The 13830-nt window shown below is 41.8% G+C and overlaps 1 protein-coding gene across 2 annotated transcripts; it reads right to left on the reverse strand.

Moving 5' to 3' along the window:
- Nucleotides 1–1084: 1084 nt before the first annotated feature.
- Nucleotides 1085–12951, reverse strand: DNAAF4 (dynein axonemal assembly factor 4). Of its 2 annotated transcripts, none has more exons than XM_083475937.1 (9): nt 12765–12951; nt 10873–11020; nt 8826–8959; nt 7749–7977; nt 6586–6731; nt 5332–5441; nt 4884–5037; nt 3205–3310; nt 1085–1445 (listed from the first exon to the last, which is right to left on the reverse strand). In XM_083475937.1, the coding sequence occupies exons 1-9, from the start codon at nt 12885–12887 to the stop codon at nt 1345–1347; spliced, it is 1251 nt and encodes a 416-aa protein (XP_083332063.1). In that variant the 5' UTR covers nt 12888–12951; the 3' UTR covers nt 1085–1344. The 2 variants fall into 2 exon arrangements, with proteins under 2 accessions (XP_083332063.1, XP_083332064.1); XM_083475938.1 differs by having other exon boundaries at nt 10873–10971; nt 12765–12911.
- Between the last annotated feature and the right edge of the window lie 879 nt (nt 12952–13830).

Genomic DNA, 13830 nt, shown 5'->3' on the forward strand with positions numbered 1-13830 from the left:
AAGATCTAGTTTTTACTGAGGTAAGAGACTAATATCTGAATGCAGGTGAAAACTTGCATGATTTAATGCTCCTCTCTCTTATGTATGTTGGGGAGAAAGTTTAATCCTAGACTTTGATGTAACTGATTGTTTTTTAAATATGCAGGACACTGCCTTGCTGGCTTTAGTATGAAGAAGCATTCAGTTTTCAGAGCACCCAACTGCAGTCTGTGGTGATGCTGCACAGACACTACTTTGTTTTAAACTTAGTGAGAACTAGGCTTCTGTGCTGGCTCCCTAGAGGGTTGCTGGCATCAAGAAGTGCTCCTCTCACCAACATGAGTTTTCTTCCTCATATCAGGAATTAGAACTAGAGACAAAATGTTGCATGGGATTAACAAAACAAAAAAACTTTTTGGTGTTTCGCCAGTAGGATTGAGGACTTTTCCACATTCAGAAACATTTTTCATGTACGGCTTTTTGCCAGCCCTATAACTATGCAACTGGTTATACAAATATACCAGAAAGGGAGTACTTTAGTAGTTTGTAAGAGGACCAAGCCCTACAAATCCAAGAAATAACAAGCTTCAGGACATTGTAGCTCAAGGAGTACCACTTCTCATGTTAAGAGAGGGATCACTAAGGCACATTTTGAATTGACAAATGTTCTTAAGCCTTCAGTTAAGCCATCTTCTGCATGGCAATAAACAGAGCCAAAGAAAAATGAGGGTCATGGAGTCCCCTGGAGAACTGACACAACAGAAACATTCTTATAAGCCTACAGTTTTCTGATTAAACCTTTCAATAATGTTTGGTTATGGATTTTTACAGAGGAACAAATAGTCTTTGATTACAGTATATCTTACATATTGCACATTATAATTTGATTTTTAGAAATAAATAGAAGTGGTATGTATTTTTGGTGAGGTTTTCTTCAATGGAGTATTTGACTGTACCTCTTATCATTGAAAAGCTATGTAGACTAGTTGCTATTAATTCTATCACCTTATGAATTGTGACATCATATTTCATAAATTATGCAAAATGATCTAACACTACAAGTCATTTTCCCCAAATTTTAAAACAAATCCAAACTTAAGCAAAGTTAGGCTTTTCTATTTGTTTATTGTGCAAGATAAGAAAAAATGTGTTCTAAGTTTAAGAAAGCATTTTATATTATATTCTTATAATATAATGGCCCTCAAATGTTGCCTTATTTGTTAACTACTATACTTGAGCTAAAGAAGAGGAATATCCAACTACTTATTTAATACACCAACAAAATATCTTCCAAGGATAAGTATCAACATTACTAGCATGGACATGATACCTGATCACCAAATTTTCATTATCCACCTCCACAAATCATTCATTTCCTTGAATTATGCGTCGAATCTTCTCAGCATCATCTTCTACATTTTGGTTTGTGGGCTCAATCTTGAGAGCAGCAATATAATCTTGGAGACCTAGGGTTAATTTAGCATGCATTTTAATCATACAATGGCAGCAACATACTATAAAGTAGAATTAGAAGATGCATCTACTTTTGTGCATATTGACTTACAAGTAAGTCCTGTGTTCCAAAGGGTTTAATCACAGGTAAGTACTGTATGTATAGGATTGCACTGGGGGTGAAGAACCGATGGCCCTCCAGATGCTGCTGGACAGCCCACTATCCTTGACCACTGGCCATGCTAGCGGGACTACTAAGAATTGGAAGTCCAACAACATCTGGAGTTCCCCATCCCTGGATTATAGCCTTGGGCTGCAATCCATAGCACCTCTTCTGCCTGTGGGATCCCCAAAGCCCCCAAATGGAGGTATGGGAAAGGGCTGAGTTGGTGGCCTGAGATCCACTGGTTCTACCATTTGTACCCCCACTCTACCATCTTTCCTGCACAATGTGAGCAATGGGGATGTAGCCCTGGCTCTACCACTTCATTACACCCTGCTGCTGCCTGGCCAGGAGTTAGATTGTCTTGCTGACCAATACAGAATGTGCTTCTTAGTCCTATAACGTGGCCTAGCCGGGACATTTTTAGAGGCCATTGGTAGCACGCTACTTTATTGTTGCTATTCTACACTTCCTTTAGCATAAAGTCTTTATACCAGCAAGACCTGGGAAACAGACGGACAGATTTTCCTTTAATAAACAATGGTATTTACAGGCAAGGAAAACTCTAAAGCAGAATACAAGCAATGCCTGCTCTTCAGGTTTGACTCGGAACCCAAAGGCTCCCTGCAGCCACCCATAAAAAACCAGTACTTTGCAGAACTGCAAGTTAGATTTCTAGATATTGACAACAGGAACACGACTGTGCTGAGTCACTGATAAAACTATGGTTATGTGTAGTAGGCTGAGAAGCTGTGCATTTCTTTTTTCTCAAAAGCACCCGCATGGAGTGAATAAACAGGGAAATGGGTGTTTTGGTGCCTTGTCTTTTGAGTTACTTTGTGCTACATTGGAGGGGAGAAGTGGGACATAATGGCTGCTCACCTTCCAATTCCCAGAAATTTAGGGAGAAGTATTACATAATTTTCTTTGGGGAAATGTGCTGGATAAGGAAAATACAGCTAAAGGCAAAACATACCAATTATTTTACTACAGAAATCTAGAGGTGCTAGAAATGATGAAAGCAGATTGAAGTAAGGAAGCATTTTGTCAAGCTCCAAATTAGATGAACAGTAAAGCTAAAGGAAACAAGGTAGCAAACAAATATATTTACAAAGAGAGAAACTACTTGGAAAAGGAAAGAAAGATACAGAAGACTTTTCTGTTCACTTTTACATTGGGCAAAGAAAGCTAGTTTAGAAAATAAAGTGTTCCAATGCAACACACTGTCCAATATACTTAAATATTTCATCTAACAGGAATAGTACTTGTAGAAAAAACCACTTTTGTGGTTTTGTTTCTATTGGTTGCGGGTAACAGTGTGTTAACAGACTGTGGGTGATGCAAATAATTCAAAGTGGACCTACTGAAATAATCAATGGGCAGAAGTTCATTAAGTCCGTTGATGTCATTAGGTCTATTTTGAGTCGGGCGAATGCCTTGTATTGCATCATCCCATCTCCATAAATAAAACAAAACTAAAATTTTAAAATTTTAACTTTCTGGATGAACAAGCAAAATAAAAAGTACAGATTAACAAAGTCTTGTTCGTATCATACAATAAATCCCAACAAATGCAGGAATGTTATCTTCAGCATGTATCTTTCCTTTACCTTCAGCATACAATTCCAGTCCACAGAATGCTGCCCCACGCCTCACATGAGCTTTCACTCTAGCATTAGCATTGTCAGGAACAGGAGGAGTCAGTAATTCCAGGGCCTTGAAAAATAAAACACACAAGCTTGGAAGTCAGCTTAGCTGTCGCTTGAAGACAGTGTACGACTCACACATGCATTTGCCAGCATTTGTTTTCAAATCTGTCAGGTTCCTTGCCTTCATTTGCAGACACACAAACATGTCAAGTACCTCTCTGCAGGACCACCCTGGAGCACAAACAAAACAAGCTGAGCCTTGACTGAGGTGTCTGAAGTCTTAGTGGGTATCTGTATTTTGTATTTTTTAAAATCAATATCACAATTAGGGGCCCTAAGTTATAGCTTGTTTAGCTTATACGTAAACCCGGCACTGGCAGCAGCTACAGCATATTGCTACCTGGTGCACAAATGGGCACAGACCGCAGCTCTCTTACTGTAACTGGCCAACTGTTTTACTGTATATTTTCACTATAGAAAAAGAAGCTGCTTTATACTGAGTCAGACCATCGGTCCATCAGCATTATTGACACTGACTGGAAGCAGCTCTCCAGAGCTCTCAGAGTTTCAGGCAGGAGTCTCTTTCAGCCCTACCTGGAGATGCCACCAAGAACTGAACATGGGGCCTATTCTTCTTCACCACCATCATCATCATCATTCATATGCCACCTTTTCCTCCAAGGAACTCAAGGTAGTTTACATGGTTCTCCTCCTCATTTAACCCCCACAACAACCCTGTGAAGTAGATTGGGCTGAGAGGCAGTGACTGGTCCAAGGCCATCCAGTAAGGGTCATGGCCAAGTGAGGATTCACCCCCTGGTCCAACACTCACCACATCATGATGGTTCTCATGCTGGTTTTGCATGCAAGGCAGATGCTCCACTACTGGGCTACAGCCATTTATATTTTGACATTTTTACAGAGATTATTTTACTATGTATTTTAATAATGGTGTATTTTTCATTTTACTGCATTTTAACAATATTGCACAATTGGTTTTCATATTTTGTAAACCACTTAGAAGCAATGTAGCCTTTAAGAGGCATATAAATTAGCAGATTATAATAATAGAAGAGGGCAGTAAGTAGACTGGTAAGGAAACTACTGCAAATGCTGCAGGCAAGGACAGAATCAGACCCTTACTTAAAGTAGCAAAACCAGGCTTATCAGTTGACAGCTGCATAGTGCACATACACCCTTATGAGTGACACACACAAAAAGAGGGGGGAGGGAGAGCACGAACTTGCCCTTGAACCCAACCGTTTTGTAATCCTAACACAGCAGCATCAGCCAATTTTATTATATATATTTTATATCCTGCTTTATAGCCCCCAAGAGGCTCTCAAGTCAGCTTACAAATATTCTCATGAAAAAAACAAACAAACAAAAATCTATGGCAGACAGCAAATTCTAATAAAGTTCCAGCTAACCTAGATGATGGCACAACAGATTTTTACAGAATTTCATTTTGTTGAGTTTCAATTTTGGGAAATGTTGATATTTGATGAAATTATAATTACTCGGTGTTAAACAATAACAGTATTGCACAGAATACTGTAAGGCTTGTATAGTCACAGTAGGGTGACGAATGTGATACAGAGTTTTGCTACAGACCTGAAAGCTTTGATAAATGCAAATACCTTTGAGGAATCTTCAATCGCCTTGTGTAGATTTCTCAGCTTAAGGTGGCAGGCAGCTCGATTCAAGTACAATGTTGGAATCTTATTACTGATACGAATTGCCAAATTATAGGCATTGACAGCGGCAAGGTAATTTCCCGTTGCAAACATTTTACTAAAAAGATAAGAGTATACAGAAGAGTCTAGTTATTAAATTTCCAAAAGGACTAAGGGTTGTATCCAACTAAATTTTACTTCTAGGACTCCCACCAGGATTCATAATTGTTGCCATTCTGGCAGAGCTTGAGAAGAATCGCAAAAGCCTGCACTGAACCACAAACACACATACACTGCCCATCCTTCATACACTGTTGCTACTTCATTCCCTTTCCCCCATAAACAGCAAACCATTATTACATGTGAGATAAAAGTGATTTTACACATCCTTTGAAGCAACATCCAAACGCACTTCCCTTTGTCTTTCAACCAATCTGGATTCTTCTCCTCTTCTTTTAAATCTTCTAGCTCAGCAATGTCTGAATTTATGATTCTGCGAGCCTCTGCTTGCTTACATAGCCACTGTGAATAAAAGATATGTGCAGTGCTTTGTGCCTAAAACAGTACAAGTATATTCAATTGCTCTATTTAGCAAATGCAAGTGAATATGCCAGTGTATGGCAACAATACTGAACACCAAGTGTATTGGCATTTGACTTCCAAAGGGTTCCAGATTTAGAATGCCAGAAGAGCCCAAATTGATCAGGTCAAGGTGGGTCCACCTAGGTCAACATCCTGCTTCTTCCCACAGTGGCAGACCAAGTAGTTCTGGGGAGCCGACAGGCAGGGCCTGGAACCAACCCTCTCCCTTGTCATTTGCTTTCCCCTTCAGCAACCAATTTATGGAGGAAGGGTGCCTCTGCGCATGGAAAGTTCCACTGAGTTATTATGGCCAATGGCTGTTGATAACTTTCAGTTAACTCAGGCTTGTTTGCTTGTGTCTTTTGTGATAGAAAATCAGTACCTCCAGAGAAGCATTGCCTACAGTTTCTCTGCAGTGTTTGTGCATTACCTTTGCTCTAATCTGTGGTAAGGGTCATTGTCATAATCCCTTTTGGTGGACAGGCACTGCTTACTTTTACAAGTCATGGCAGTACATGCACACACATTCATAAAGAAAACCACATTCCACACAAAAAAACCTCTCCTTTCCCTTTGTTTACAGCCTGCTTCTACTGCCCTCTGAATTAATGGCATACAGGCCTTTCCAGACCATCGGTTTACAACATCATAAGTGCACAGTTAATTCTCAATGGCTGAAGTCTTCCCTCAATTTGCCGTGTGTGTTGTGGGACTATTTCATTGCCAACATTTCACTGACAGGAGAACATGCTTTCCTGCCTGCAGCTAGCCCAAACATTGCAATTTCAATTGCTGTGAGGAACATGACTGAAGAAGTCACACTGGCCCCTACTGGACAGTATCTATGACATCATTAGCAATCAGTAGGACAAATTCTCTCCCTCCATTTAAAGTCCACATCACTTTATGACCTTTTCAAAGTACCTTTATTTTTCGCTTTCTACGTGTGGGATTGTCTATCCAGATTCTTTTTTCTAAAGTGGTTAAAATAATGCCGGAGGCCTGCCCACCCCCACGCCCCACTCTACAACTGCAGCTCCTCAGCATGCCTTGAAGCCACAGCAGAGCAGCTGGGTCTCCCTACCTCCTCCTCTTCTGGAACCCTGGATTCTCTGAGAGCTGTAGGAAAGACGCGAGGGGTGAATTTTATTTCAATGCTACTGGCAGATCGCGGAGCAGGGATAGATTCTTCCTTCAGCTTCTCTGAAAACATATTTCCAGAAATTGTATCTGCAATAATCAGGATACATAATGAATTAATTTTTCAATGTATCAGTTCACAGCAACCAGGGAGGGAAAAGAAGAGTCTTGAGCACAGATCTAAATAGGTTTCCTATTTCTAACCTTTATTTGGCAGGCGTTGGCAGGATGCTACAAGTACAGATTATTTAAAACTAACAGGGCTGAAGCTGAATGTAAAATGTCTCTTTATTTGTATCACCATTGCTGAGATAAACATTTGGCATTTGCTATGATTAGAGCATCCAATATCCTGGGGGTAGTGCCTGGTGGGATCCTGAAGGCCCAAAGAAGCACACCAGCACATGTGCATCTGATGGTGCAAGCCACTGAGAAGGAAGAGAAAGACCTCAGGGGAAACACTAACAGGCAAGCTACCTCTCAGGATGGGAACACTTTTAGATAATTTATCTCATAATTTAAATCACTTTGGGGGGAAAAAGCCAAAAGGGCAACTGGAGCTTATATAAAATATAAACAACAAATAATCATGGAGAACATATAAAACCAATTACAGATAAACTATTGTGTACTGTCAATACTGTAAAGTCCTAGGACCATTGTATTAAACTTTGTTGTTTATTCTTCTCTTTTCACAGAACCCACAAGTGAAGAAAGGCTAGCTTCTAGGTTAATGTAGATAGTAGGAACAATAAGAAGTTACTTCGATTTGGAAGTTGTTCAGTAGTCTGTGCTATAATGGTTTTTGTACATCATACCAGCCAGGCATGTTTTCTGCCTTCTGAGGAGGGCCAGATCTGAGTTACCTAATGGGCCAACACTCTTCATTACCCAGGCACCCACCTCATCCATCCTATCAGGAGATGCCACAAAGGAGGAAAGTACTGTGCTGACACTTTAGCAAGAAATAAAAGCAGCTGGAATAAAAAATGGAGCAATAATGCTGAGCCTAGATACTAGGGTGAAGACAGATTAGAAATGGTTTCACAAGCCAAAAACAGCCAAAGGTTAAAATGTTTAGTTTTGAACACAGCAAGAACATTTTACCTCCTGTAGTTGTACTTGACTTGGATGTTCCTCTACTTGAAGATTTCACTTTCCTTTTTTTCTCTTGCTTGCTTTGCTCTGGGGTTTTTCTGTGTTCCTGAAGTGGCTGACAAAAATGAATCTTCTTTTGTTTCTCGTTCTGCTCTTTCCATTTCTCAATCTCCTCAGTGGCTTTTTTCCGCTCCTTTTCTTTCAGCTCTTCTATCCTTTCTCTTTCCGCATCTTCTAGCTGATTGAATTGCAGAACCGTCAAACGCTGCACTACAACTACTTTTAAGGTGCAAAGTCTTTCATGACTTATCTCTTATATTCAACACAGTAACTCTTATGAAGGAGGGGGTGGAGGATATAGCACATTACTTTTGCTGGATACCCAGCAAAGGTAAAACACACTGCTGCCCATATATATAAAAAAGAAGGGTGACTTGTTCCACACATGGCAAGAATGTGGTATGCCAAATTCAAATCATTTTTCAAAACATTTTTAAAGAAAGCATTTTCACAGTGTTTTTAATATGTGTGTAGCTTCCACCCATGTTAACTTTGAGGCTGCAATGCAAACTGTAGCATCTGAAGAAACATTTGTCAGTAGGTATAATATTGTCAGTAGGTATAATATTATAATATAATAAGGGACGCGGGTGGCGCTGTGGGTCAAACCACAGAGCCTAGGACTTGCTGATCAGAAGGTCGCGGTTCGAATCCCCGCAACGGGGTGAACTCCCGTTGCTCAGTCCCTGCTCCTGCCAACCTAGCAGTTTGAAAGCACGTCAAAGTGCAAGTAGATAAATAGGTACCGCTCCGGCGGGAAGGTAAATGGCGTTTCAGTGCGCTGCTCTGGTTCGCCAGAAGCAGCTTAGTCCTGCTGGCCACACAACCTGGAAGCTGTACGCCGACTCCCTCGGCCAATAAAGCGAAATGAGCGCCGCAACCCAAGTCGGCCATGACTGGACCTAATGGTCAGGGGTCCCTTTATCTTTACCTTTATAATATTGTCAGTAGGTATAACATTGGTTATCCATTATTTGCAATCCTGTTTTCTGCTCATAAGGATGACTCAGGCAGCACCTGATTTACCTTAATTGTGGCCTCCACAGCAAACTTGCTGCGCTCTCGTTTCTGAGCAGCTTTTGCTTCTGCTTCTGATTTTGCGTCTTCTTGTGCTTTGCGCACAGCATCCTCTCGGATTCTCTGCATTTCTCCCTTGTCCCCTGAAGAGAACCATTCCAATATCAATTAAAAGACCAATAGGTGTGATAGTACAATTGAGGTATGAGAAATGAGAGATTCTGAAACTGTGTCAGCTGCAGTGATATTCAGGCACTGTTCTTCGTGGGGCAGTAAGGCAAGCCAAACACTGCTGATTGGGCAACTCCTTCCATCCCCTCATCCAACAGCAGGAAGGAAGGGGGAAAGAGACTTCCAGTGACAAAGCTGCAGCCAAGGAGTTGGGAACTGAATTGTTCTCCCTGGGCAGTAGTGGCAAGAAGAGGACCTAAAGATCATGTCCCCTGAAGCAGTAAGCATGGGGAGGAGCCAAGCACTCCTTGCAGACTAAACCCTTCTGGGGACAAATGAATTACTACTTACCCACCCCTCTTTGCCTTTGCAGCACTGCCTGGAGGGGTTATCACCGCAGCTTGACATTTTAGCTCACTCTTACTTCCCAATTTTATAATGCTGCTTCTGGCTTTTGGATCAAACTGTTTGGCCTCTCATCCACTGCCAAATTATGAAGATAACCAGTTTACACAGAGCAGTTTACCAATGTGATTAGTTTAGTTTCTGCCACCAGCAGCACACATAAAGCATGGGTGGCAAGGTAAAACACAATGCTGCCCACATATTTTTTAAAAAGGGTGACTTGTTCCACATGTGGCAGGAATGTGATATGGCAAAGAAATATTGGATAAAAATAAAAAGTCATGTAAAAGGGACTGTGTGATATGAAAGTCTACTAGAACCAGTGCTTCTTATATGGCAAGAGCAGCTAAAACTCTTTATGTTTAATTTTTTTAAATGATTGTTTTTTCTATGTTTTAACAGTTCTTGTATTTATCTGTAAGCTGCCTTGAGTCCAATCAATATGTGGGGAAGTGGAGACTGCTGACTGCATCATTTGTTAAAAAGATGAGTTGACAAAGGAAGGGGGCATGGGTGTAGCCAGGATTTTTTTTGGGGGGGGGAGGTGCAGCCAAATTTGCTGAGATTTTTTTAGGAAATCATGGGTAAAAATACCCTATAAACAGGACATTGCAGGGCACAAGCTTCTGCTGGGGGCGGGGGGGGGGGCAGAACCTCAGATAATTGAGTTTAGTTCAGTTCAATTTATTGTGTTTAGCGAGCAGCCATTACACACATAAAAATAATAATAACAAGAATACTGCTAATAATAGTGCTTTACATTTCTACTCCCCGACCTTTACAGGAAAAATAATTTCCCATTCCCCCTTTAAGTTTTATTACACAAATCTGTAAAGCCTTGGCAAGAAATATGGATGTTCTAAAGGATATATACAGCTCTACATCAGACAACAACTTTCAATGCTTTTCAAAAATATTTGTGAATCTAGGGAGAGGGGCATCTGCCCCCTCCCGCCCCCCTTAATTACGCCCATGGAAAGGGGTTTGCCCTAATCACTAGACTAACACACTTTATTAAAATTAGGAAACAAAGACAAGACAACTTTATGGCAAACTGGATTAACTTTACTGAATATAGTAAAAAATAAGGGTTATTGCTAAATGAAAAGTTATGATTGTATGTCAGACAAAAACCAGGTTGATTGCTGTATCTGGGCATCACATCACTTGTTAAGCTTTAGTTAAATCAGATATAAAATGTTAGGAATTGTGAGTGCTAATATATAATAAGTATGGTGATGCATATATGTGGCAAAGAAAATATATAATATAATATAATATAATATAATATAATATAATATAATATAATATAATATAATATAATATAATATAATATAATATAATATAATATAATATAATATAATATAATATAATATAATATAATATAATATAATATAATATAATATAATATAATATAATATAATATACTGCAGGAAGGTCAGCAAAGGTTTGTTTAAGACCAACCCAATGGAAAACTCACCATTTTCCATAATGAGGGATTCCCACATGGCCGCTTCTTTTTTATAGAGGGTGAAGAAAACTGAGCCATTCTCGATTTTGGCAGTACTGCGGACATCATCTATAGGAGCATAGAGAATGGCTTCAAATAGAAACGGAGGAGAATTTACCTAAGAAGAACATTTAGAAATCAACATGAATATGCTTGCATTTAAGAAACACACTTGGGCAGCATGCTGGGGGCACAAGTCAAAGCTTCACACCACCTTTAGCTGCTTGGAGGAAAGGTGGGATATAAATGCTATAAATGCAATAAATAAATAATAATAATAATAATAATATGTATCCCAAAACATTTACACGTTATATTTGCCCCGAACCTGCTAGGCCCCAACTCATTTGTCAGCCTGGTTAGAGTGTGGTGCTGATAACGCCAAGGTTGCAGGTTTGATCCCCATATGGCATAGCTGCATACTCCTGTGTTATTGTTATTACTATTTATTGAATTTATATACCGCCCTGTACCCGGAGGTCTCAGGCGGTTCACAAAAAAGATCGACCTAAAAAACACAATATATGCAATCAAAATAAAGACAACAACCCAGTAACACCCCCACCCCACCCCCAGTGCTGCTCTTTCGATCCAGATTGAGGCATCCCTCTGTGGCTCCTTTAAAGAAAAGCACTTAAAAAAGAAGGGGAGATCCGATCAGAATTCCAGTGTTGCAGAGGGCTGGACTAGATGACCCTCAGGGTCCCTTCCAACTTCACAATTCTATGATTCTACCTTAAAGAGCAGCAACACTAGCTTAAGGTTGCAAGACCTACGTGGGCCTGATGAGGGCAAACCTCGCTGGGATTTACTTCTGAGTAGACATATACATATATTGTCTCCCTGCTTATTTAACTTATATACAGAATTCATCATGCAAAAGGCTGGGCTGGATGAATCCCAAGCCGGAACTAAGATCGCTGGAAGAAATATCAGCAACCTCAGATATGCAGATGACACAACCTTGATGGCAGAAAGTGAGGAGGAATTAAAGAACCTTTTAATGAGGGTGAAAGAGGAGAGCGCAAAATATGGTCTGAAGCTCAACATCAAAAAAACGAAGATCATGGCCACTGGGCCCATCACCTCCTGGCAAATAGAAGGGGAAGAAATGGAGGCAGTGAGAGATTTTAATTTATTGGGCTCCATGATCACTGCAGATGGTGACAGCAGTCACGAAATTAAAAGACGCCTGCTCCTTGGGAGAAAGGTGATGGCAAACCTAGACAGCATCTTAAAAAGCAGAGACATCACCTTGCCAACAAAGGTCCGTAGAGTTAAAGCTATGGTTTTCCCAGTAGTGATGTATGGAAGTGAGAGCTGGACCATAGGGAAGGCTGATCGCCGAAGAATTGATGCTTTTGAATTATGGTGCTGGAGGAGACTCTTGAGAGTCCCATGGACTGCAAGAAGATCAAACGCATCCATTCTGAAGGAAATCAGCCCTGAGTGCTCACTGGAAGGACAGATCCTGAAGCTGAGGCTCCAATACTTTGGCCACCTCATGAGAAGAGGAGACTCCCTGGAAAATATCCTGATGTTGGGAAAGATGGAGGGCCCAAGGAGAAAGGGACGACATAGGACGAGATGGTGGGGCAGTGTTCTTGAAGCTACCAGCATGAGTTTGACCAAACTGCGGGAGGCAGTGGAAGACAGGAGTGCCTGGCGTGCTCTGGTCCATGGGGTCACGAAGAGGCGGACACGACTAAACAACAACAACAGACACATACAGGCGCCCCCTGCCCTGTCACTACAACAACAACAACTGTTTCTTTCCCTTTCCTGGCAAAGGGCCCCCAGCTGCACGAGGGCCACCCCACTCCCAGGCCCTGCCTGCCCCCCCCCCCGGGGCTACCGCAGACCTTGAGGTATCGCTCGGCGCAGAAAATGCCGTCGCGGCGGAGCGGGGCGGCCCTCCAGGGGACGACCAGGTAGACGGCCTCGGCCGTTTGCTCCCAGCTGTAGTCGCGCACCCACACCGGCATGCTCCCGTTGCTAAGGGCCCCGTCCGCGGCGGCATCGCCGCTGCTAGGCAACGGTTTCCAGGAAGCTCTGAAGCACTTCCGGCGAACGGAGCCGGAGGGTGGCGGGCGGTCGCGCGTGCGCGCTGCCTTCCCTCCTGGCGCTTCTATAGCTGCCTCTTCTCAGCCCCCACTTGCACACTGGCGAAGTGGACCTCAGTTGAGGACGGGAGAGCCACTGGGTGCAAGCATTTTTTTTTAATGGCGCACCGTTGGTTGTGGAGCAGGGCAGACCTCATGTGCCCTCGCGCAGGGCTGCTCCAGTGAGTTCAGGGCTGCGTGGAATTGCACTTCCAAAATTGCACAGCGAAATTCGCCCGGGTGCTCCCTACAAAAACTCCAGTCTCCTCTGAAAAGGAGGCATTTATTTATTTTGCCGAACTGCGAAAACGTTCAAATATAGTTTGCTTTTTCCTTCGTTTCCCTCCCACCCAGAGAAAAGGCATCATCATATATAGATAGGCGGGGAGCAGAGAAATGTCATGATAAATGCAGGCCAGAGTATTGATCATTTGCATACATTTCAACTGGGAAAATACAGAAATGGAGGCCAGAACAGGAGCAGCATTTTCCAAGTGCTGGGCAGTTAGAAAATCCTTTCCACCCAGACTTGTTATCAGCGAGATCAAAAGCTCACAGCACTGCTGAAAATCAAATATCTCCCTACTCCGACCATGAGACACCTGCCATTTGCAGTCCTGTAGGCAAAGTTAAATCACAGTGGCTTCAACCTCTGAAGTATAACTCCCGAAATAGATTGGTTGCTATAAATAAGAATGCCTGGGACAGGTTGATTGTAGCCAGGAGGAGCAGCTGTGCAGTTTATTTAAAGAGTTTACCTCCCATGCTTTAGGTAGAAGAGAAACAAAAACAAAACTCCCAGAACTAAAGTAGTTAAAAATGTTTT

Source organism: Podarcis liolepis, assembly GCF_965112155.1.
Source record: "Podarcis liolepis genome assembly, chromosome: 14".
Taxonomy (NCBI): Eukaryota; Metazoa; Chordata; class Lepidosauria; order Squamata; family Lacertidae; genus Podarcis; species Podarcis liolepis.